Source organism: Dermochelys coriacea, chromosome 1, assembly GCF_009764565.3.
Source record: "Dermochelys coriacea isolate rDerCor1 chromosome 1, rDerCor1.pri.v4, whole genome shotgun sequence".
NCBI classification, from domain to species: domain Eukaryota; kingdom Metazoa; phylum Chordata; order Testudines; family Dermochelyidae; genus Dermochelys; species Dermochelys coriacea.
In genome coordinates this window covers 192,034,765-192,061,446 of record NC_050068.2, presented here as the reverse complement: position 1 = coordinate 192,061,446, position 26,682 = coordinate 192,034,765, and the positions used below count along the sequence as shown (strand labels likewise).

General features: G+C 39.7%; 1 protein-coding gene across 9 annotated transcripts in view; it reads left to right on the top strand.

Moving 5' to 3' along the window:
* PHLDB2 (pleckstrin homology like domain family B member 2) overlaps window positions 1–26,682 on the top strand; it is a 114,226-nt gene that overhangs the window by 53,544 nt on the left and 34,000 nt on the right. For 4 of the 9 annotated variants that reach the window (XM_043510427.1, XM_038378823.2, XM_043510417.1 and 1 more), the window contains 7 exons: window positions 168–311; window positions 1,172–1,309; window positions 17,136–17,264; window positions 19,391–19,546; window positions 22,613–22,723; window positions 23,597–23,686; window positions 25,807–25,950. In XM_043510427.1, the coding sequence (XP_043366362.1) occupies window positions 168–311; window positions 1,172–1,309; window positions 17,136–17,264; window positions 19,391–19,546; window positions 22,613–22,723; window positions 23,597–23,686; window positions 25,807–25,950 (912 nt within the window). The remainder of the gene's footprint in view (window positions 1–167; window positions 312–1,171; window positions 1,310–17,135; window positions 17,265–19,390; window positions 19,547–22,612; window positions 22,724–23,596; window positions 23,687–25,806; window positions 25,951–26,682) is intronic. The other 5 variants (XM_043510449.1, XM_043510442.1, XM_038378857.2 and 2 more) reach the window with 3 other exon arrangements.

The window sequence follows — 26,682 nt, the reverse complement described above, 5'->3', positions numbered from 1 at the left end:
GTTCGGTACCCAATATTTACAAGTGAAGTGTCAATTAGGAAGCATACATGCAGAACTCTTGGCAACGCAACAGTTGAGTAAAGTAGTTGAACACAGAGTGAGAGGAAGGAGAAAAATGTACTTCTTTGGAATGTTATTAATAAACATCGCCTAATGACTAATTGCAGACACCAGAATGCACAAGTGATGAGCAAAGAGAGCAGGAACTTGGTCAGCTGGAGGAAGAACACATAGCAATACTAAATAACTTAGAGGAACTTGAACAGAAGATCAAAGAGTTAAATGACCAGATGGATGAATCGTCAAGAGAGGTATCAAGAAATGAGGTCTCCTGTTTCTTTTCACATTTTGATTTTAAAAGTCATGCTCATTAAATAGCTAAAATTGTATATATGCATGTATCTTGTTTTATGTGTGTGTGTGTATGTGTATATCTATATAAATTATACAGGAGTCTCATGCATCCACATAGCCTTTAAATCTCTGCCTTTTGGCCAAAATTAAGTGCAGTATCATATTAACTGATATTTCCGTACTATGGGGACTATTTTCTTCCCTTGCAGGAGGCTGGATAACATGGTCTATTTGGCCTTTTCTAGTTCTAACTACTATGCCCCTAAATGTAATTAGAATAGTCCTGATTATTGAATGGTTGATGGATTCATCTGAGAATCTTTTCTCACTTGGGAGTACTGTATCTCATGTAGCCATTTAAAGGGTAAGGATGTGAGATAATTTCTTTTTAAAACTCCTCACCCTTGTGCTGGCAAGACTATGAAGCACTCTTGGTTTCTGGAATCTCACACTTGCAAACCAAGCTGTACGGACCTTAAAGTTGTCCTGTCTCTAATTAGTAACAACAGGAAAGAAGCAGCTGTTCCAAAAGTGGTTAGTGCAGAGGCTAGCGCAAGTAGTAGGTACGATATCATACAGAAGGAAGCAAAGAAGTGGAGAATTAGAAAATAAGTGTTGAACAAATAATATTTAAACGTTGGTTTGTTAAAATATTTTATGGTGAGGTTTTCCTTTTTACATATCTGTGATCTCCTTGTAACATGTAGAAGCTCATGCTTAGTGGCATCAACACTGCTTTTTAAAATGTAACAAAAAAAAGTGTACAAAGATTTCTTTATAAGCTGGACTGCTTTTGAGAAATGTTTTGTGTTCCTAGCTGGATATGGAATGTGCTCTTTTGGATGGGGAACAGAAATCTGAAACAACTGAACTTCTGAAAGAGAAGGAAATATTGGATCATCTGAACAGGAAAATAGCTGAGCTGGAGAGAAATGTTATTGGTGAAAAGACAAAGGTAAATAAAGTTATCTTCACTAATTTTGTGCTATTTAGTCCTTGATCTTCAAAATATATTCAAATAATTAACATAAAGGAGGAGCTCTGTAACATGCACTGGTGATAGGTGGGTTACTTGATTTATATATGGTAGCAAATAATTATCTCAAGAACTTCACCTTAAGAATGCATTTGTTTTATGAGATATCTTTGATTAGCAACATGAAGTGATAAAGTAGAAAGACCTGATTTGTTGAAAAGGTATGTGGGATACTTTGGGTGCGTTAAATGCCAAGTAAAGCAGAGTGAACACTGGGTATGCAGTCATGATACACCAATTATCACAACATGTATCTTGGACTACAATGTCCTATTGTGGTTATGTTATCTATTGTTAAAAAGGTGGTGTTCATTTGATTTTTCCACAGCCTTCCATCGTAAGTTATTTGTTTTAAAATGTGTTCATATTAGACCCTCACTAATTCTCTCAAAAAATCAAGGATATTTTTCCTTTTCAGCAAAAAAATATAAGAGCAGATTGCTGCAGTTTAACTTTATTGAGACTTCACTTACAAAATACACAACATACACTATGCAGAATGATAAATATGACACCTGTCCAAATAAATTAATAATGTATACTTTTAATACAATTATGCAGGTTCATTCAATGTGGAAATTGTTAACTTTTTAAATTTTGGGAATCTACAAAGAATTTTCTAAATTTGTACAAATTAAATAATTAGTTCTCTAGTATGTGTAGTCATAACTTTCAATTGTTTTTTAATACAGCTACTTCTGTGAAATACTGACTTAACTTGAATACAAATCTTAGATACCCAAAATGGAAAAGACCTATTAGTCCCCATCAAGCCAGAGAAGGATTGTTTCCTCTAACCTATTGTGTGTTTCCAAGTCTGCATATCTTTTCTTGGAAGACCATTCCACAGCCTGTTATAGCTCACTGTCTGGAGGTTTTTCTGGATATTCAGCCAATAACTGTTCTTTTCTTAATTTCATCCCAGAACTCATGGGTTAAAACTGTCTCCTTGGAACTACTCTAAATAATTCTTCTCCATCCGTTAGTCACTTGACTGGTGTTCTGTTCCTTTGGTTTTAGATTTTGTTCCTTGGATGGTCGCCTGAAACAGGTTTCATTGCATTTATTCCATGAACCTTTCATCATCCCCTTGTGTGGCTTAGACAAACGACACATTTTTACAGGTTTCAGAGTAGCAGCCCTGTTAGTCTGTATTCGCAAAAAGAAAAGGAGTACTTGTGGCACCTTAGAGACTAACAAATTTATTAGAGCATAAGCTTTCGTGAGCTACAGCTCACTTCATCGGATGCATTTGGTGGAAAAAACAGAGGAGAGATTTATATACACACACACAGAGAACATGAAACAATGGGTTTATCATACACACTGTAAGGAGAGTGATCACTTAAGATAAGCCATCACCAACAGCAGGGGGGGGAAAGGAGGAAAACCTTTCATGGTGACAAGCAGGTAGGCTAATTCCAGCAGTTAACAAGAATATCAGAGGAACAGTGGGGGGTGGGGTGGGAGGGAGAAATACCATGGGGAAATAGTTTTACTTTGTGTAATGACTCATCCATTCCCAGTCTCTATTCAAGCCTAAGTTAATTGTATCCAGTTTGCAAATTAATTCCAATTCAGCAGTCTCTCGTTGGAGTCTGTTTTTGAAGCTTTTTTGTTGAAGTATAGCCACTCTTAGGTCTGTGATCGAGTGACCAGAGAGATTGAAGTGTTCTCCAACTGGTTTTTGAATGTTATAATTCTTGACGTCTGATTTGTGTCCATTCATTCTTTTACGTAGAGACTGTCCAGTTTGGCCAATGTACATGGCAGAGGGGCATTGCTGGCACATGATGGCATATATCACATTGGTAGACACTTCAATCTCTCTGGTCACTCGATCACAGACCTAAGAGTGGCTATCCTTCAACAAAAAAGCTTCAGAAACAGACTCCAACGAGAGACTGCTGAATTGGAATTAATTTGCAAACTGGATACAATTAACTTAGGCTTGAATAGAGACTGGGAATGGATGAGTCATTACACAAAGTAAAACTATTTCCCCATGGTATTTCTCCCTCCCACCCCACCCCCCACTGTTCCTCTGATATTCTTGTTAACTGCTGGAATTAGCCTACCTGCTTGTCACCATGAAAGGTTTTCCTCCTTTTCCCCCCCCTGCTGTTGGTGATGGCTTATCTTAAGTGATCACTCTCCTTACAGTGTGTATGATAAACCCATTGTTTCATGTTCTCTGTGTGTGTGTATATAAATCTCTCCTCTGTTTTTTCCACCAAATGCATCCGATGAAGTGAGCTGTAGCTCACGAAAGCTTATGCTCTAATAAATTTGTTAGTCTCTAAGGTGCCACAAGTACTCCTTTTCTTTTTGCGGACACATTTTTAGTTCTTGTAAACTTTCCTTCTAAGTCAAACCTACAGCCCCTAATAACTTTTGTTGATTTTCTCTGAACTCTTTCCACATCACTGCTGTCTCTCATGTATTGAGCCTGAACTCTACATTCCAGCTGCATGCTCACTAAAGCTGCACAGAGAGTAGTCCTGTTGCCTCCTTGTTCTATGAAGTGACACATGTAAATATGCTTAAACTTTATTAGGCTTCCCTACCTGTTTCCTTCCTCAGGCCTGCATTCACTTTATATATCAGTGCTGCTGCAACTATCAATAATGCTCAACTTGCAGATTCTTTAGTCACATTTTTAACCTAAGCATGAAATCAGTTTAATAGGTTTTATTTTTCTTATTGGCCAAAGACCAGTCTAAAGCTGGTCACTGGCCAGGCTTCAGGTGAAATGGTGATAAGTTATGGCTGTGCAAACAGCTTCACTTTAAAGGGATGCTATCAGGCAGTTGAGATTCTCAGACTGTATGGTGTGAGCCCCTTAAATATTTGGATAAGAGGATAAAAATTGAATGTCTGAGTGATGTTTTCTTTCTCTCTCTCCTACTTGTTCTCTTTTAATCTCAAACTTTATGACAAATTGAAATTAATCCTTATTTTTTTCCACGTTTTAACACTTTTTGGAGCACTTTTATATATTCCCTGACAGAGCTGTGAATCAAAACATAGCAGCATTGTACTTGTGTATGCTAATCAGCAAATGAAAATGGCAAGTCTAGTTTAATTTTCCAGCTAAGTGCAAAGCAGAAAGTAAACAAGCTGCCTAAAGAGAGCTTTCTTATTTGAAAAGTAAGTTTATTTAAAATACTTGTTTTTTACAATGCAAGATGGTGTTAGTAAATATAGGTTAAAATATTTTAATTAGTTTTGTCGTGAGTATAGATTTATAAATGGATTTTAAAAAAATCTTTTCAGAATGCTTTCAGTACTCATACTTATGGCTTTACCAAAGTTTGAAATTTTTTAAATTAAAAACAAATATGTAAGTGAGAGAATACAAATCTTCTCCAGTAGTGCCCTGGGAGGCTTAAAGAAAATAGAAAGTTTTTTTAAAAAAAGAAAAAAATATATTGAATCATGCAAATTGTGAAGTAAAATGTCATAAAATCATAGCTGTAATATTCTGGAGGAGGAAGGAAAAGTTAACAAAAAAGATTGGGCATGTAATGCAAATAAATGTAATTCTTTAGCTAGCTGAGAGAAGTAATCTTCAGTATCTTGTTTAATAGTTCTGTTTATGTAAGATTATACTTTCTGCTTATCTCATGAGCTAAGCAAGTTCTTGCCTATTCTGCAATAGGATGGGAAACACCCTTCCCCTTCTCTGCTCCCCCTCCCCTCCCCTTCCCTCTCCTCCCAAATGCTGCCTAAAGTGATGCTGATGATTCAGCATATTTCCTCTGAGGCAGTATTAAATTAAATTCAATAGTGTCAGGGCTCAGTTGGGTGCTTGCCGGTGCCATCTGTTGACCCCTTGTAATCATTAAAGATTCCGTGCCTTTTTTTTTTTTTTTTTTTTGCCTCCCAGAGCATATGTGTTAGAAATTTGGCTAACACAGATATTCTCTGACTACGGGGCTATCTTCTTGTGAGGCACAAGTAGTGCTAGTGCTCCAGAATGTAAAATGTCCATTACCCACGATGAGAAAAGAAAGAGACCTGGAACTATCTCGGCCTGGGAGAAACCCAGGACTGAAATTAGATGAGCAGGGGAGAAGAGAGGAAAGGATGGCATTGTGATTTGGGCCCTGGACGTGGACTAGGGAATCTGAGTTTGATTCTTGGCATGGCTGTGGAGTTGCTTGTGTGGATTTAATCTCTCTCTTCTCCTGTTTCTCACCTATAAATCAGGACTGTTTCCTGTATCGTTTTTGTACATTGTCTGGCACAATAAGGCTCCAATCTACTGTAATACAAGGCAGGATTGAATGCAATGGGGCACAACTCTTGCATAATATACTCTCTCATGATTGGTTAAACAGCCAGTTCTCTTAGTCTTGCAAATATTCCCTCACATTGTTTTGTGTGGGGCTAGGGGGAGAAAATAGTATTTTTAAAATAAAGCTCTTTGCTCACACCTCCTAAAAAAAAGAAAAAAAACCCATCCCCTTGTCATTAACATTATTGTAGACTTCAGTGCCTTGCATTTTAACTTACAAAAAATGCAACACTCTGAAATAAATCTAATTTCCCCCATTCTTCATCACTGGTGTAATGGTATTTTCACAGGAAGGATTTTTAGAGAGAGAGAGAGGATGTGATTTGCACTGGTGCTAGCAGAGGTGCAACTGCACTATTGCTGCAATCTGGTACATACCAATCCACTTTTAGGCCTTGGGCTACACTAGAAAAATATGTACCCAGATTGTGACAGTGGTGCGATTGCACCTCTGCTAGCACCAGTGCAAATCACTAGTCTAGACACTGTGTTTAATGCCATGCCATGAAAACCTTTTGTGGTACTAGTGCATGGCACTGTTACTGCACCATTGCTGAAACATGGATAGGAACTTGCTGAAAGTAGATGGGCCAACGGAGCCAAGATTCTCCTAAGATGAAAGTTACAGGGGTTTTGGTTGGTTGATTATAGTGCTATTAGGTAGCCGCTGGTAACCAGGCCATGGAGCAGAATTTCTAACTGGGTTTTTTTGAGTGTTCAGTGGAATTTTAGACCATGTTAGCTTACATAGCAAGATGTGATTTTTTTTGCATATGTGGAAATTGTTTTTGCCTCCAAGCTACCACAAAAGTTGTAGATGAAGAAAGCAATTTTACCACAGCTTGCAATCTTCCCATTCTTGTAATAACGAGAAGCATTTTTACCTTAAGTGTTCATGCGATCGAAAAGACAGTGCTATTTTGTGCATATTCGTTATCATCCACGGCGGGAATGATAACACTCTGAAGCCTAACCAGCTGAAGCCTAATCTAGCATATAAACACTTCAGTTACGGAATTGCTCAGACTTCAATAGCAAGCTATGGATTGTATGCTCTAGTTTGGCAGAAGCAGCACCAGAAATAATTCAGTGCTAATGCAATCTAATACTTGGTTGTAGCTTCATGCTTCCTGGGAAAGAACTTTACTACAGATTTTGACAAAATGATTTTAACCTGCCTTCTTTGGATAGAACCAAACTGTACAAGTACAAAAAATAAACATTCCCCGCTCCTGCCTCCCCCCGGCCCTGTCTCGCTTCCCCAACTTGCTGTTTACTGGAAGGACCATTTATGTATTCTACTTATGTGGTAGTGACACAATTGTGAAAGCTGAATTAGCACCTCTGTACCATTGCACTATTTTCAATGGCAGCTTCCTAAGAATTACTTTGAGATGGAGACCTGCCATACTCTATCTCAGTCCACGAGTGATTTTTGTCTTTATGAAAGTTGTATAAAACTATATCCATGTTAAATATCCAGATGTGCAAATAAATTTTGTCATACGTAGCTGAATACCATCATTGACTTGGTTTATGCATAACCAAGTTAAAGCATTTTGAAAAAAATAGGGATGAAAATTAGTGAAAAAGAAAATGAAATAATGAATATGTGGAAATGACAAAAGGACAGTGCTCATGAACTTTGGCACAGATTAATAGAAGTTGTGGCAGAAAGGCTTTCCTGCCTGGAAATAATTGGCTCAGAGGCTTAAACTTAAATTTTAGGACTGAAGAGTTATCCTTCCTTTGTAGGATCCCTCTCATGTCTTGCGGAAATGATGTCTTTTATCCATAGTGTTTCCTGTCCGTCTCCTCAAGAGCAAATTCCATACAGAAGTCAGGCAGTGGTTGGCAGAGGATAACGCACCTTCCTGCCTTACATTTTATTTTGTGAAAGTATTTTGGGGATAAAAAACAGAACATCTCACACTTGCCAGGATATTTGAAACTTGTCTCTACAGAGCCATATCTGTACTGTAAGTATTGCGGAAATTGAGCCAAGGAAAGGATGCCAGTCTGCCAATCTTTTAAAAGGGACTCCAAGAAACAAAATTATACACATTGGTAGTTCTAATGGTTAGAGTCTGGATCTAAAATTCAGGTTACTGTTTTTGTGCTGCAGTGAAAATGTGCAAAGCCTAAAGAATCAGACAGATTAATAACGCCATACATTTTTACATCTTCCCTATTAAGGCCTCAATTTAGCAAGATATTTAAGTATATGTATAATTTTAAGCCGTTGAGTAATTTCATTGAAGTCAAGGGTACTGGTTACCCCACCTACAAGTAATAAACATGCTGAAGTCCATAAAGGCTGTGAATAGAGTCCTGCAACAATGAGGATCTTATAGGAAAAGGATCATTATAGGTGATAATGGATAATTGGAAACCTCAAGTTCATTCTGAGAGTAAATTGAACAATGGGTCATACTGCTAGAAAGATACCAGTTCGTTTTGTATCCTCTTGTCATCAACCAATATATGTTAAGATTGTCCAATATTTTGAAGTTTTCTTATTTAAAGCATTTTGTGCTGCTGGGGATATTATGGTTAGCTGGGAAGACTGCTCATTTTTCTGTTCTGGCAGTGCTATTGGAGGTGTTGTTTTCTAGAAAGAGAGATTTTTTAATCAGTGAGGAAGCATGCTCAGAGTTTGAGTTTAGGAATCCCTGTTCTTCATTGCCTTGCTGTGTATCTTTCAACAAGTTGCAACATCTTTCTGTTTCTCCGTGTGTGAAATGGGGATAATACTTTAAGGATATTTTAGGCTAAATTATTTTAAAATTGAGCAGCATTTGGAAGACATGAAGTTCTTAAGGTGTACTGAATATTAAAATGCTGACAAACTGGAAAAAACTTGATGTTTTTTAAGAAAAATAAGTTGATGTCTGCTAGTGTGGGGCTGTACTTAAAGCAGAAGTATTATTTAGTCTAATACAGAATTTATTAGCTTTGTAGTTGTTTTATGCTTGCAGCATTTGACAGAAAGCTCCTGATTTATAAGAGAGAGCCCCTCCTATGATATGTCCTAATGTCTGCCATCTGTTATGGTATGCATGAGAAACAGCCTGCCCTTGTTCCACCACAAGAAGTATTGGGAAAAGAAAAGAAAATGGCTTTCCTTTTCATGTCATGTTCCTTTTCCCATGTCTGGCAGGCACCTATCATTCCCCACCACTAGTGTCTGAGTGGCAACCTTAAGTTTACCATTAGTAATTAAATTGTTCCAGCTTCCATCCACAGCTGTGCTTCTCTCGTAAGACAGAAGAGTGAGAAACAGGCCCTATAGAAATGGGAAAGTACAGAGGGAAGAACAAACAACTTGTCTGCTTCATTCCATCCTTGTTTTTTTGTTTTCAGAATGTCAGGCAGCCCTCTTTATTTTATGAAATCCAGCCACAACGTTGCAAGTGCTTTCAATTCTGGGAAACTGGCAATATATTAGAACACTAGAAAGGCTGACATTCAACCCGGTCTCACAGTTATTCCATTAGACTCCTTTACTGTCTGACCGTCAAGGGGTGTGTTCCCCACCTGCTGTCTAGTTGGAGGGCTAAGGCTAACTTACGGGGGGCGGAATATATCCTGACAAATTCCCTACAGATGTTGCAGCTCTACTGATAGCAAATCACTAAAAGCAGAGCATCCTCCTTCCATTGAAGTAGTCAGAACACAATACTACTAAGAATTTTATTTTATGGACAAGGTGAGGATCCCCTTGGGAGCATATACATGTCTATATAGTGACGTAACACTTCTCGGGGCACCCGAGGCTGTCAGTCACCTTATTGACACCCTTCTCCTGCATGCCACTTGGGTGTCACATCCCTAACACAACCAGCCTGTCAGTCACTTAGGCACTCTCCTCTGGGACCAGTCCTGCTGGTTGACAATAGATGTACCCCAGCCCCAGAATCCCTTCAAAGTGTCCCCCTGGATAAATCCCAGATCCTCCATTCCCAAAGGAAGAGTGTAGCCCGGTTTGCTAAGTTTTATCTTAGCCCACCACTCCTGAATCACACACAGCACTTGAGTTCAATTATAGTAAAATAAATTAATTTCTTTAAGAAAGAATAGAGATCAAAATAGAAAGAAGGCAAAGTGATGGAAACAAATGGTTATATACAAAACAAAATAATAAAACATGAACTAGGGCCTACACTTTATTAATAGTTACCTTCTTTACCTAATAGAGTCAGTTCTCATCCCAAAGTTCAGTCTTTTGTAGCATTCGCTGCCCCAGGGAACCAGGACCTCATCTTTCATAAACTACCCCTACTCGCTGTCATACCTTCTCAGTGAATGAGTGCCAGGTGTCTTCTCTGGACCGTGATATAGTGAATCTGTCTTTTGTCTTTATTCTTAGCCAGGGTGGGCCCCTCACTGTCATATTGTTCCTTTTAACTCCCAAGTGGTTTTGATGTTTATAGTTAGGGCCTCACCAAATTCACAGCCATGAAAAACATGTCACAGACTGTGAAATCTGGTCTCACCCATGAAATCTAGTCTTTTGTGTACTTTTACCCTATAGCAGCATTTCTCAAACTGGGGGTCCCAACCCAAAAAGGGATTGCAAGGCTATTGTAGGGGGGTTGCGGTATTGCCACTGTTACTTCTGCACTGCCTTCAGAGCTGGGCAGCTGGAGAGCGGCAGCTGCTGGCCAGGTGCCCAACTCTGAAGGCAGTGCCGCCGCTAGCAGCAGAGCACAAAAAAGAGTGCAGTGGGTATGGTATTGCCACCCTTATGCCTGTGCTGCTTCTGGCAGAGCTGGGCACTTGGCCAGAAGCTGGCACTCTCCCGCTGCCCAGCTCTGAAGGCAGCACCTCTGCCAGCAGCAGCACAGAAGTAAGGGTGGCCTGGTATGGGATGATTGTCACCTTTTGGGGTGTCATCATGGGCTTTACATGTTTATATTTTGCTGTTTTAAAATATGTATTCCTGTTTTGTTAAAGCCCTGTGAAATGTAAGCTTTAATTATCTGAAACTGAAATTCAAGATTTTTAAAATGCCGTGACTGTGAAATTTATGCAAATAGACATGAATTTGATAGAGCCTTGTTTATAGTGTGTCTTTGATGGGTTTCCATTGGTTTTTCTGAGTTGTTGCAAGGGTGCAATACATTACATATTCAGCTAGCCAGAGAGGGTTGACAGCTCCCTCTTGTCTGAATGGGTCATTACTGAGCATTTGATTCTCTGGTGACTCACTTCTGCTCCAAGGCTATAAGGGTCTAGTTTTCAATATAGTTACAGTATTTCTTAAATATTACCCATACACACATCTCTCAATAATTATTAATATCACTGAATTACAATTTTTCAAGGGCGACTTCATACATGGTCCTAAAGCCCAGGCTCCAGCCCAAGCTGGAATGTCTACACTGCAATTGAACAGCCTCTTAACCTGAGCTCCATGAACCAGAATCAGCTCACACAGGGCAGCCACTGATTTTCTAAGGAAATGTCTTTCTCTTCCTTTGCTTGCTGGCCAGTTCTCATGACATTTTTCTATCTGACTGTAGGCTTAGGAGGGCTTTTCTGGGATGTGGTTACGGTTGTCTGGCCATAAGTGGAAACAATTGGACTGTGTGGAGAGGTTATTCAGAATGAAGACCCATTTAGGTCCTTGCTTGCTTTTTAGAAAGCTCTAGAAGAATTTGTTAGGAAAGTACTGGTGATTTAATAGTCTAGTCTATTTGAAAGGTAATAAGCAGTGGTGAGCTGGAGCTGGTTCGCACCGGTTCGCTAGAACCAGTTGTTAAATTTAGAAGCCCTTTTAGAACTGGTTGTGAGGGGAGAACCTGTGAGGGGACAACCGGATCTAAAAGGGTTTCTAAATTTAACAACCGGCCAAAAGTGGCGCCTTAGGAGCACCCACGCGGAAAATTTGATGGGTGCAGAGCACCCACCGGCAGCTCCCCACCTCTGCTCCATCTCCGCCTCCTCCCCTGAATGCGCCGGCCCGCTCTGCTTCTCTGCCCTCCCGGCTTCCCGCGAATCAGCTGTTCGCGCGGGAAGCCAGGGAGGGCTGAGAAGCAAGCAGCGGCTTCGCACTCAGGCCCAGGTAGGCAAAGGTGAGCTGGGGGGGGGCAGGGCACGAGGAGGGCCGCCCGTATCACAGCAGGTAACCCCGGGCGGGGGATGTGTGCAGGGGAACCGCTCCCCGCCCCAGCTCACCTCCGCCTCCCTGGGTCTTAGCGCGAAGCTGCCACCTGCTTCTCAGCCCTCCCAGACTTCCCGCGCGAATAGCTGATTCGCGGGAAGCTGGGGAGGGGAGCGGAGAAGCTGAACCAGGCGGCACGTTCAAGGGAGGAGGCAGAGCAGAGGTGAGGTGAGCTGGGGCCGGGTGCGGGGCGGGGAGCTGCCAGGGTGCTCTGCACCCACCAAATTTTCCCCGTGGGTACTCCAGTCCCGGAGCACCCATGGAGTCGGCGCATAAGGCACCAGTTTTGATGTGATCAGTGTGGGGAGCTGCCGCTCCCCCTGCTTCCCCCTAGCTACGCTCCTCCGCCCCTAGGAGCCAGAGGGATCTGCCGGATGCTTCCTGAGAGCTGCCCCAGGTAAGCACCACCAGGACTCCCCACCTCACCCCCCGGCAGGTCCCTCTGGCTCTTAGGGGCGGGGTGGGCACCCACTATGGTGGCCCACAAGACCCTCCTGCCCAGTTTTGGGGGCGGTCAGGGGACAGGGGTGAATGGGGCAGAGGTTGGGGGGGTGTCATGTCAGGGACTGCGGGGGGTTGGATGGGGCAGGAGTCCCCGGGGAGCGGGGGGGGGCACGACCCCCTCGTGGGGTGAGGAGGGAACCAGTTAAGATTTTGGCAGCTCATCACTGGTAATAAGTATGATGGGAATGACATCCTCATATAAAGTCTTCTATCTTAGAACAGTGTTAAACGGATGTGGGTTTGGATTCCTGACTGTTGCAGATCCTGAGGTATTTCACATTGGAGTAATTCAAGTAGGAGAGTTGACTCTGTGTTGAGATCTTTTGTGTACGTTTATTATTGCATGTAGAGTTGCCTTTTTGTTCTTTCTTCTTTGTTGTGTTTCTCATGTCAAATAACATTTCTTTTTTTCTTTTTTTTTTTTTTTTTTTAAGGCAGCAGAGTCAGACCTTTGAACCTTTCACAATGACCTTGAGCAATTTTTTTTATAATTTCCACTCATTATTTTTTAAAATTTCTCCCCAGCTTGTCCTTCTCCTCTCCCCCAAATTGTGAGGTACAAGGAAAGACAACTGATCAAATCCTTCCCCCTCTAATATCATCAAAACAGAAGGCTGTACTACATCAAAATCCAGGCTGCGATTCTAAATGGCCAATTCCTAACAAACGCACAATGCTGGGTTAATTTTGGGTTGCCAGTTATATTGTACTGTTCATGTTTAGCTTTTATTTAAGGATCCTGTATCCTGTATTTTTTGTTTGTGCTATTAATACTTTGCTGGTTCACTTGAACAAAGTCATCATGCACAGAATGTGTCATGCTGTGGCCATCCAAAACAAAGCTGGTGGTTGAAGTTCTGGCTTACTAACCTTATTGCAGTGTCCTCTTAAATCTTGAATTTATAGAGAAAATGTAATAGCTTGCATACAGATGTTGGTGTTTCTGTTGGTCAGTTTTCTAAGAAAGATTGTGTTGAATGACCTACAAGATCAGTAAATAAGTGTCCAAATCACAAATACCTTAGATTTAATTATCAAGGTTGCTTCACATTTCAAAGTAATAAATATACCAGCTATGTATCCCATAACTGGTTAATGGGCAAAATTATCTGTTTCAAGGGTGCTCCGAAATGCCCCAAATTCCCCCCCAAAGATACAGTTAGATTCAATGGGAGATGAGCACCTGTATCTGAAGGTGGAATATGGTCCAAAATGGAAAATATGGCAGGGCAACACGTCTCATTCCTGGGTTTTCCTTTTCTCCTGCAGAAATATGTGTTGATTAAAGGGCAACTCATCTGAATCTAATTTTGTTATGGAATGAAGACTGAAGTTTGGAAAGCAGTTGGAATTGTGGGGAAGGTTTTTAACAGACAGAAGTTGACTTTCTGGCTCTCCCTGTGTTGAAGCTAGCTTTAACTCACATTTATAGCTTTGCTGTGTAATAAATTTTTTGGAGTAGAGCACAGAGAGGGTGGGAGGGGTACCACAGTGTATAAAATAACAATAGAACATTTATTAGCTAGGTCAATGCCATTTTAAATTGTATCTTTCTCCTACAAGTTTTCCAAACCTTCTCTTAAAATCTCAGCAATCCTTTAAAGTCAGGATGTTTATGTGGTTAAAGGGCAGCACAGGGAGCCAGAACATATAAGTTCTAGTGACAGCTCTGTCACTGACTGTAATGTTGGACAGCTCACTTAAACAGTCTGTATCACATCCAGTATGTTGGACCTTAGTACCTACTTCACAGGGCCATTAGGTTTAATCTATGGTTATAAAGCTCTTTCAGATCCTAGGAGGAAGATACTATTGAAGTGCAGAGAACTTATTATTCAGTTCACTTCTTCATCAGATTATCAGTGTGTGAACTAAACCAATGCAAAGTCAGTAGTGCTGGTGGAATTTTCCAAAGGGCTGCAAAACATATAATGCCTATAAATGCTTAAGGTGACATTTCCTGCTATGATTGCACAAGTGAACTAGTCTGCTGGGATGTTAGAACTTCCTGAGTTATAAATAGAAGAGATGGGTATCATTTACTTTCAGACTTCAAGGAGTACCTTACTGGTTTATTGATGGAAGTAATAATATTTCTGGTATGGTCCTCAGTGAGTTATATACTTGCTGATGTTAGCTGTTCACACTTAGATTGACTTGCCTATTATTGAATGAACTAGTGTGACGGTTAGGTTGCCTGGATCTCCAGGAAGCTATTATTGGAGAAATGAAACTTTGCTCAAGGCTGCAGTAATTCTTGTTGCTGTAGATTGCTATGTGGGTGGGATCAGGAAGAGAAGAGCAATCTGATTGTGTCTAGGACTAATGTGAAACTGACAGCTATGGTTGTGAAGACCTGGATTTTGATTTGTGAAATATTTAGATTCCCTTTTGTGTTGGGGGGAAGGATTGACTCAGAATGTGAGCCACTGTAAGGCCCAACAGGTCTCAAACCCAGGCTTCCATAGCTACCAGGTAGCAGACACCACCATGCTGTCACCCAGCAGCAGCTATTACCAGCTCATGCTCCACGAGCCACTACCCACTGTGGATACAGATCATGGGAAGTTCCGCCTCAAGGGGTCTGACAGGCAGCAGCTTCATGGCTCCTGATTGGCTCCCCACCCTATATAAACCCAAGAGGCATTCCGGGAACTGTCTGGGCAATAGCAGTGATCTTCTATTGCTGTCATGACCTTTCCTGCTCCCAGTTCTTGAATTCCTGGCTTCAACCTCAGCTTGATTTGGACCTCGCTTCTTGACCTGGACTCTGAAACCTGATTTGGACTCTGATCCTTGATATCAACTCCAGCCTAGAACTTGACTACAAACTCCTCTGCTACTCTCAACCTCAGGTTTGACTTCCTCTGACCTCGATCCCGACTGTCCTGTCAAAATCCTGACAGATACTCTGTCTTCCTCATTCTGGGCTAGTAGTGACAGCAGTAATTTGATGACTGTTTGGTGGCCTGTGTGGAATGAGTTTGATCTCAGAACAGTTGACAATAAGTAGATGAGGGATTGAGCTCTAGGAGTCATGTCTCCCGGATTCTACTCTCAACTATATGTTGCTATCTCATTGTGTGACCTCAGTTAAGTTGGGACTGCTCTGTATTTGTCAGTGAGCTCTGCTTATGTTGTTTGAGAATACGGATGAGGGTGCGGAGTCCAGGTGACTGAATATGATGGTTCAATCTCTCGGTTTTTATTTAGTTTGTGAAAATTGTCCATTGTTCTGGACAATTCGGTGGCCTGATAGCATGGCCTGAGAAAGGACCAAAACAAGCATTTCAATTCACATGAGACCTGATTGTAAACATTAAAAACAAACAAATAACCTGTCATGGGAAAGTGATATTCCCCATTTTAGAGGAGAGGAGAATATAAGGAGATTAATCAAACAAAATAATTTTGCTTCCTCATCTCAATGGTATTGTGAAGGTTTGAGGACTGTTTCAGTAATAATGAAGAGAATATGAAAGAGCATTCAGCGCTCATGAAACGGAAGATCTTGTATGGCGAGAGACGTGTCTATTCAAGGTGTTCAAAACCTGAGTGTGAAGAGCTGCTGAAAAGAGGCACTTGTTTTCAGAAGACAGAGAAAAAGAAGATGGAGAAGAGAACAAATGACTGGATATTGTAGCAGTCCAGAATTCAACTGTCCTTGGAAGGCTCAAAGAAAGAGGCTGGAACATTTAGGGCACCTAAAATATCAAGAAGACATGGAGGTCTGCTGGGAAATGAGAAGCCCATGTGTAACTCAAAGGGGAAGAGAAGAAGCAGGGATTGAACAATATTTGAGTGAGTCTGTGAGCAGCAGCTGCCAAAAAATAGTGTTAAGAAACCTGGCTGTCTTCATAGGTGAAGATAGTTCTTGATGGGTATCCTCTGTTAGAGACTAATTTACCCTATCAAGGTTTCTGGAACGTACATGTTCTGGCAGCCACTTTCTATGGCATGTCAGGCATCCTGTTCCTTCCAGACACGTTACAAGAACGTTTAGGGGAATGTACCAAGTATGTTTGCCAGTGCTGAAGTTAGTTACCTTAAATAATGTCATGTACTCTGGAGAGAAGAAAAGAAGATATATAGAGGGATGCTGCTGGAGTTTTCAGGGAGGAGTATGTAAAGCAGCCTTATATGCATCCTAGAGAATAGGGTACAGTTCCCGATGGGATTAATTGAACAAGTTCAGTATGTTTTAGCTACTGAAACAGAATTTCCTGTCCCAAACATATTTCTTCACTGTAATCTGCATCACTTAATCTTTTTACTGCTTGCTAACCTGTGCTCAGGAAGTAGACAGGTAGTTTACTCATCTGGAGAGTTCCAGTTTCCCTGTACAACCAGAGTATATATAATATTTCACCCTGCTCTTTGCAAAAACTATTTTTCACTTCACTCTATCATTATCAGACTAACATGCCTGCTGCTTCCTTAACCATTTTTTACTAGATAAGAAAGATTTAGATTAGATTTGAAAGACAGGACAGGGCGAGCCAATGCCTTTTGAGCATGGGAGTGGGAGGAATGTAACTCCTATACACAAAGAACAAGGACTAGGAAGAGAATTAATTACTTCACTGTCATGATTAACTTTTGTTTTATGTCAACTTTACACCCTTTCATTGCAATTTCTACTAACAGTGAATATCTGTCTTTGAACTACATGATTAGGCTTTTTAGAGTTTTAGAATTCATTAATTACCATAATTGCTAACAACTGCTTGGGTTTGAAGGTAATTCTGTTCTTTATTTTCTGGTTCAAACTTCAGGAAAAAATAAAGCTTGATGCTGAAAGGGAAAAACTAGAGAGGCTTCAGGAGCTTTACTCCGAGCAGAAGACCCAGCTTGATAATTGCCCTGAATCCATGAGGGAACAGTTACAGCAGCAGCTGAAGAGGGTCAGTAGCAAGTTTCAAGATTGCACAAACTTTTTTTTTTTTATGGCTAAGTTAATTGTAATATATTCTATCTCAGATATACAAAGAAGCATCTGCAAACTTTTTGCAGCTTAGTTGTGAGGGTTAAGTATTTGTTTCAGTGCACTCTTAATTAATATGTTGCATGGTGACAATTGAGTAGAATGCAAATCAGTGGATTAAATTTTTTTTTGTACTATTTAAAAAGCTGTAGACCAGTCACACATAATTAACAGCCTGTGCCTGTTGGTTGATGTGAAAGCTGATAAGAATTGTGATGTTTAGATGGACATTAGAGCATCACCTTGTAACTGAACAATCAAAGACAAATATGTGGTTTCAGTAATTAGGATAATTAGGATAAACTATATTAGCACTTAACTCTCGTTGCTATTTGACACAATTATCTGTTGCTTTTTTGCCACACTGTAAACTGGTCTCTGTGTGCTGTTGTGCATACTTATTTTCTTCAATACATAATTTGGTTTTTAATCTGAATCATGCATTGAAAATGTCATTCCTGAGGTTATGTGTCTGCACAATTGATTTACATATCTGAGTTACTCTTTCATTCTTTGCAGTGGCAGAGTTGCATTTTCGTCAATACTTACACAATCTAACTTGACTTTATTGCCTGTAACATAACAAAGTTAAAGTACAGTCTAAGTTAAAGTATAGTTAGGTATAAAAGACTGTAAAAATGGCATAGTGGGGTTCTTTTCTCTCCGAGATCTCTGAGGCTAGCATTTGGAAATTGTTTTTCTTCATCTTCTATTCAATAGGCACATGTGGTTGTTGAAAGGGCTAGTGAGACAAAATGAACCAATGTGCTGTTTAGTGCACTACTGCCACTATGTTCCGTCCTTCTATCATCTTTGACGGGCTAGGAGACTCAGCCCCCTCCTGGTAGAGGCTGACTTGGTCTCAGTTGTTCACTCTTAGCTGGAGTACAGCAATGTGATATAGCTGGGCTTTAAGTTTTCAGCACTTAGGAAACTCTAACTTGAACAACATGCTGCAGCATGTTTCCTCATCAGCATTGGCTACTGCAAGTCTTCTGCTCTCAACACTGTCTTTCCATAGACTATCAAATCAGATTCAAGGTTTCAGTCCTAACCTTCAGGGAGTTCCGTGGCGTGAGCTCAGCATATCTGAAACATCAACTGAGGCTCTGGGATGAAGATTGTGGCCAACAGCTGTGCTCCTCTGGGACAATGGGACTTTCTGCCATTAGGGTAAAGCTTATCTGTGCAGGAAGCAGTTTTCTCTAGGGCTGGTCCAAGACTGTGAAATGAACTCCCTAAAAACTAAGAACCATCATAAACCTGATCACCTTCCACTCCAAGTGCAAGGTGCACTTCTTTGACCTTGCCTTCTCTAAGATAAACAAATAGATAGCAATGTGTGTATGTATCTATATTATATGTAAAAAATCCAAAACAAAACATTCCACTGCATGCACTTCTTCCCTTGGGGAGAGGATGAAAGAATAAACATGACAGATGTCAGTCACTTTGTTTAATCCACTACTGGAAAGCACTCAGACACTCTGGTGATGAGCATGTTATAAGAACCTGTTCTGAATAGAAAGTTCTTTCAAATGTGGTATATGCATAGGTGATTCCATCTTTTCATGTTTAATTCCTGTGAAATAGAATTCTGTGTAATAGTGGGATGTTGGGAGTAATTGACGAAGTAACCCCAAGGTAAAGATCAGCCATGTTTACTTCTGTTTATGATGATGGTAATGCTAATTAAAGACAACAAGTTTGTATTTGTTCAGACAGATTTATGGAATGAAATTGAATAATCCTTTTAGACTGATTCATAGAACCAAGTTAGAAGGGACTGCAAGGGTCATCTAGTCTAACCCTCTGCCAAGATGCAGAATTTGTTATGTCTAAAAAATCATCCAAAACAGATGGCTATCCAGCCTCCTTTGGAAAACCTCCAGTGAAGGAGTTCCCTAGGCAGTCTATTCTATTGTCCTACTGGTCTTACAGTTAGGAAGTTTTTCCTGAGATTTAATGCTGTTAAGTAACAGTTCTCTGATCACTGTAAATGCAAAATTTTTGTGTGTGTGTTTGTATGTTTGCTTGTCTTTAAAGGATGCTGATCTGTTGGATGTAGAAAGCAAACACTTTGAAGATCTGGAGTTTCAGCAACTTGAACATGAGAGCAGGTTAGATGAGGAGAAAGAGAACCTGACACAACAGCTCCTGCGTGAAGTAGCTGAATATCAGCGCAGCATTGTCAGTAGAAAGGTAAAAGGATTAAAACTCAACTCTTTGCTTGATGTGTTGGGTTTTTTTTTTAAAAGTCAGAGCACTGTTGTTTCACCATTACCTGTTTCTTTGTTGGTGCACATAAAAGGGATTTAGTTGAATCCAGAGGTAGACTGTCCATAGGAAACATTACAAAACCTTTCTCTCAAAAAACATCATAGCAAGAATGACACTCATAATGATGACAACCCCATCTTCCCAATCACACTGCTCTCCAAAAATTAAATTAAACTAAGGAACAAAGTCCTATAATACAAACACATCTCCACCCCCAAAATAAAATAAAATAAAAATACAAATAAACACAACCACAAAAAATATCCCAAGCAAGGCTATATCCTTAAAAGGTAGGAGAGCCAGCTATTCATTATATCCTCTAGAGCAATGGTGGGCAACCTGCGGCCATGCTTCCCACAACTGCCATTGGCGAGGAACGGCGAACCGCGGCCACTGGGAGCTGCGGGGGGCCGTGCCTGCGGACGGTCAACATCCGCAAAATGTCTCACGGCCTGCAATCAGCTTGCTCTGGGCCGCATGCAGGCCGCAGGTTGCCCACAACTGCACTAGGGAATTCACTCTTGCTACATTATATAGGAAGTTCTCTGATAATATGATGATGGGCAGCAGAACCTTTACCGTAATCACCTTTATTAACTTTACTCTTTACCTTTTAAAGATAAATTTACTATGAGGTGAGAAGTTGCATTTCTACCTGTAGCAGGACCCCCTACCCAGTCTCTGGCTTTGGGTTAGCTCCTACCTCATTTTCCCCTCTTGGATTCCACAATAACTTCGACACAGGCTTTCGTGTGTCAATGAACACTCCTCCTTGGGGTCTGGGTTTGTTAACAAAGTTCACAGGAAAACACAAGAACTCCCAAAGAGCCTTCGTAGCTGGCTCATGACCTTTTGTGCAATGGTCTTAGTCCTATCCCTGCCAAGACTTCCCTGTAGCAGACTTGCCCTCCATGCTCCAGTCTTCTTATCTGGCTCCCGATGTTGTCAGGCTTACAGCCCCTCTGCCTAGGAGCTAGGGAGAGTCTTTATGTATAAGCAACTCCTGTAGCCCTCCTATTCCTCTGCATCTCTCCCTGCTCTCTATCGAGTAGTGACTCCCAGGGCTTCCTACAGGGAGTCTCTCTTCTCTTCCCTTTGAGTCTCTAAAGGCTTCTCTTTTGTCTACACCCCAAAGGCCTGACTTTAGTCACATGATCTGCCTATCATGTGGCATTATTCATTTTGTACTTCTGTGGAGACAGGTCGGGCTGGATCCACCACCCCTTAAAGGGCCATTCACCCTCTGACACATCCCCTGATACCAGCCTTATACTGGGGTGCAATCACAATATATCAAGACCCAGATCATCTACTGTGTATTGTCTTGATGTTTTTATGCAGGCCTCCCCAGCTCTGTCTGTATAAGGTAGAAAAATTATTCAAACCCTCTTTCCCCATGTCAGCTTTATGCTTACCAGTTGAAGAGCCACTAATGGTTACTGCTGTTTGTTATTACTCTGTGCACTACAGTGCCTACTCAGAAAGAGTTGAATGCCCTATGCATGTAACAGCCAAAGAAGTTACCAACCTAGGGACGGAAACAGGAGAAATAGATTTGAGTGAGGTTGCAGTCTTAATGCTGAAATATTTGATTGCATCAGGTGGGTCTTCAGATGTTTATGGTTTTATGGAGCTATTTGGCAAACATACAAAACTGGATGGGCTAAGAGACATAAGCAGCCAGAATCATTGGTGGACAATAAGAAGCAGTAGGGAGTGTAGAAGATGAAACCAGAGTTGGATAAGCTAACAATGTGGCAAGGCACAGGTACTGAAACAAGTATTTATTTAAATGAGGGCAGTAGTGTTCAGGATCTTATGTTTTAATTTTCCCCTTCATTGTGGAACAACCTGGAGTATAGTGAGATAAAAAATTTCAAACCATCATTGCTTTTATTTGAACGTTGTAACCTCAATAAATGAACCTGATTGCTGCTTCAATCTTGCCCATCTCTTATCTGTATTTTAACAAATGGAAAATTATGCAGTAAAATGTCAGCATCATGGCAGAATATAACTTGTTCTACTTCAGCACAATAAAGTAGACTGAGAATGTCTGTCTCTGCCCGTCCCCCCCCCCCCAGCTGATGTTGCCTTGTTCTCCTATCTATGGCACTTACAAGGAGCCACTCTCCATAGTGTCTAGTTCCTACTGAATCCTCCCCCCATTTAATGGAGCGATTGGCTGTCATTTAGAAATTTCTTTGTTAGTTCTGATACTTGCCACTTAGTGCATTTCATCTTCAAAGCATTTAAACATTTTAAAGTAATTAAACCTCAGACAAATATTATTATCCTAACTTCACAGAGGTGCCAGTGGAGGCAGAGATATTAAGAGTCCAAGACTTCAGAAGAAGTAAGGTTAGATCAGGAATTAGAATTCAGGATTTCCTGGTTCCTAGTCCTATGATCATGTGATAAAAGACCTCGTAGCATAGCACTGTAAGGTGGAGAAGAGAAAAAAACAATTCTTTATTTTCACAGATAGGGGACTTTCCATATGCATACACACACACACAATACTTAGAGCATAAATACTTTTGCTGGAAGGTAGCAACATAACACTACTTTATTTCTTAGAATTCAGAATAATGACACACAAGAACCCAAAAAACAGGCACAACTCAACCTATCTTACTCTGGGCTGGCTCTCTGCAGATTGCTTGATCGCATTCTTCCCTACAGAGACTCTAAGCAGGACCAAGAAACCTCTTACAAATTAAAGTGATAGCTTGTCATTTTTAATAGTTTTCTATGTACTACATTAAAGATTCATACATTTTTAATAGTTAAAAATTCTTTTCCAGTAGTTAGTCTTAATTTTAAGAAATAGGTATTAATTATCACAGTTCTGTTTTGCCAAGTTTATGGATGAAATATATATGTTATATTTGCTAGGATGTGCACTCTCTGAACAAGATCCATGCTGCATATATTGTCCTTTCAAACTTAAATATGTAAAATGTGGTTATTATATTTGTATATTAGGAGAAGATTTCTGCTCTCAAAAAGCAAGCCAATCATATCGTTCAGCAGTCGCAAAGGGAACAAGATCATTTTGTAAAAGAGAAGAATAACTTAATAATGATGCTGCAAAGAGTAAGCGTTTTCTTTTCTCTGTAAGATATTTTTTAAAAAAACAACAATATAAAAAAATCCAACTGTTACATGGAAGTTAGAAAGACAAAATTATCTCAACAGGCTTCTGTTTTCCAATAGCATTAAAAAAAACCCACCCTTATTATTACCAGCCAGTTTCCTAACTAAAAACTGTAGTGGTGTTTCGTCTTATAAGAGGCTTTATAAAGATTACCTCACAATGAACAAGGTCTCTGCATTAGAAATATAGTAAACAAAAGCTGTTCCTCTGTCTTAAGATTTTATATATATATAAAATGCCAACATTTCGCCCATCAAAGGCTATCTGGGAACGTGCACAACCTCTGCACCTCCCAAACCATCAACATATAATGGGCCAGTAATTGGCCACAAAATCAGATTACTTGCCATGACCAGCTTCTGGCTAATAAAATTCTAGAATGAAAAAATGTATCTTTCTCCTGGGGGACTACATTTTGGTTTAGACCACAAAGAGGAATTGGATTCTGTTCTCTGAGAAAACCTTGATCTCACCTGTATGCTGGAGACAGACCTTAAGAGTCAGGCTTCTTTACTGTGTCAACTTGGAAACCCCAAAACTCAGACACCCCAAATCACTGGTCGCTTTTTACAATCTTTGGCAATTGCGATTGGACATATAGGGTGTGATCCAAAGCTCACTGAAGCCAAAAGGAGTGTGTTGGGAACTGCTGGAGAGTTTCAGTTCTGCTATAAATAAATAAAATTGAAACTGCTATTGCAATTCTAACCACACCAGAGGGTTTCCTTATACCCTTTAAATAAATAACTGGCATTCATTTTAGGTGGATAAATATTCATTTCTGAAATAAACGCAATGTCTATTCCTGACAGGAAAAAGAGAATCTTTGTAATCTGGAAAAGAAATACTCTGGACTTTCTGGAGGAAAAGGATTTCCTGTCAGTCCCAGCAGTCTAAAAGAGGTAAGCTTTTCCTCTACCTCTGGTAAGTTTAATGTTTATTAACCTTGTATGCAATAGTGATTTAGAGTTTGGCAAATCTTGTAAAATATGCAATCCATGATTCATGTGATTTTCAATATTCTGTTCTTGCTAGGATTAGGAAACTTAGCTGAGTTACTTCTGGAAATACAAATTAAGCCAAAAAATTGCTTCACAGATGTTTTTCCCATTCATTAAACTTTTGCCCTGGATATATTACCATTTTGCATTTGTTAGAGAATCTGTTTTTCTCTAAATAAATGCTTGAACCTAACTGACACGAGGAAAGAGAGATCTAGAAACAGCTAAGGACAAGTGCGACTAAGTTCTAGTGTTCTTGCTCTTATATTGTATATTTTACATTTTTTTTGCCACTGACTTCTCCTTTTTTGGGATAGAAAAAATCCATTATAAATGTGTATTTCAGCCTTTCATCATTTAAACACAGCGTTGAAGACTTTGAGCTGTTGTAGCTCTGTTTATTTAATCATTGTTGGCAGTCAAAAGGGAGGAGGTTCAAAAGTTTTGGTTGAGGTATTGAGTAAGTTAGGAGTAATGTGAAGGAAAACCTATATCTTGCTGCACTTGTGAAGCTCCAAAGCTCTGAGGTTACCATTGTGATTCCTCACAACCCACAGCCTTTAAACTGGGAAAGAAGTCCAAAGGGAGCCGAGCTACAGTCCCTATTTTTTATAGTGATTCAGCCAGTACATATCTTAGCAACATTGAATCAATGTATTTATCATCTTAACTCATCATAATGAAGTTTCTGTGTCTGTGGATTGCAGTTTGTTGTAAACAGAAAATACTAGCATTTGAAATAAATTGTCAGATCTCTAAGGCAGCTTCCTTAACTTAGAATCACACTTGAGTTTCCTGAATAACATCTGGCTTGAGATTAAGTGAATAAAATCCTCCATCTTCTAGTGCGTCTTTGCAATGCTTCTCTCTGCATCCAAAATATTCTTTTGCTCATTCCTAAAGATCCCTTTTAAAAGCAGAACTACAGTAGCAATAAGTTGTAGCTGTTCTGATCATCTGAATTCCAAAATGGGCATCTTTTCATGTATTAATGAATCAGTGCAGTTTTATAACCATATTCCATTCTTTCCATCTGTTGCTCTTAAAAGTGGTTCACTGTTTCATTTTTAAAAAAATATATTTCTGTCTACTTTTTATGACACTATTTCAACAGTGACTTCCCCCCTTTAAAATGGCCTTTCTCCACAAGAGCTGTGGCATTTGACTGATTTTATAATCAGCGCATTGAAGCTGTATTTTATTTTTGAAGTGAATTTATTTGACAGCACTAGACACTGAATTTCTCTTGACATCAGAAAATGTATATCAACTGTCCTGCCATTGTGTCTCGCCTCCATACTTTTTCAGTCAGCCCTGTGCCCTCCTCATCTAAGATTGCTTATAAAGATTCAAATTGCAATGGCTACTTTTAAGATGTGGACTCTTGTCCATTAGGAATCAGACTGATACCCATTTTACATGAGCCTCCAAACAGCCATCAGATGGAAGCAACTTTAAGACACTATTAATTTAAGGGACCATTATTAGAGTAATTTACAGAATAACACCACCACATCATAATACCAATCCCATGAGCCATCCAGGCCCCACAAATTTAGTTTAAAGATTATCAGGAAATAAATAGGGATGGGTTTTTAAAAAAAAGTGAACAGAGGAAAATCCTAAGCATTAAGCATCCATGAATAAGACTTTTGTTTTGGAGGAAATGCTAGTGTTATGTTTAGCTCTAGCTAAGTGGTTCAAATTTAAACATACCAAAACAAAACAAGAAGCACTGATGGCTTTACTTTGATAAAGTGTCTTGCTCACTTACAGTTGATTTGCCTTTTGGTAAGACAAATGTATTTAGAATGACTTAAAACATTCTTCAAAATTGAAGTATTCAGTATTTTAAAAATATAATTGTTATTACTGCTTTAATGAAATATTTGATAAGACCACAGATATTTGGCTATATCACTCTAAACTAACCTTCATTGTACTGGGATACATTAACACTCTCGCACGTCTTTTGGCTTTTACTCCTTTTTCGTGTTTAATTTCTGAATTCCTCCTTTTAGGGTTATATCAGTGTAAGTGAAATTAGTGAGCTGTATGGCAATTCCACGAATAGATCCCCTTCCACTCAGCCCCCCACAGATGCTGATGCTGTTGCCACTGAGCCTTCCACGGCTGTGCTGGCGAGCCAGCCACAAAATAAAGAGGTTTGTTTGAGAGACATTTCCCTTTGTTTACATCATTCTTTCACAGCTATTTTTTTTTTAAATTTCTAGTGTAATAAGTTTAACCCTAACACAAACTGTAGACTTAGCAATGAAGGGTCAGATGTTCGTCTGACAGAAAGGCCAAAGGAATTCTCCAATTATAAAATGTTTGGTTTTGGATTTGGGATTTTAGAGGCTAAGAAGAATGGCCCTATCAGAAATAAGTGAAATCATTGCCTTTCAAATAGGAAGGGGTAGCATGTCCTTTGGAAAAGTAGTCTCAAGTCATATAATAATGATAATTTGTATGATGGAGGTGAAGCGTTGATTTCCTATCTTATTGTAGCTTATTTTTGTGCGGTGAATCTATGCAGAAGTAATATCTATCTTTAATATTTTGGGTATAGATCGATACCTTCACTTTTCTTTGTTGTTCCAATCTGTTCTTTCTGACCTTATTTGTGCTTTGTTTGTCACTTTTTGCCTTGATATCAACCTTTACATTGTTTAAAAAATAGAGAAGCCCCTCTGTAAAAATGGAGTAACTTTATGACTAAAAATTTCCTATCTTTGTACTGCTATAGTTTACCAATAAATTTGGTATTTAGCATTTTTACATTGCTTCAAATATTTAAATATTTATCTTACCAGTTCCAGTATAATGTGTACTTTCATTCAAAACTCTCTCAATGAAATATTGTTATAAACTGCAGCTTGTGTGTGCCATGTATT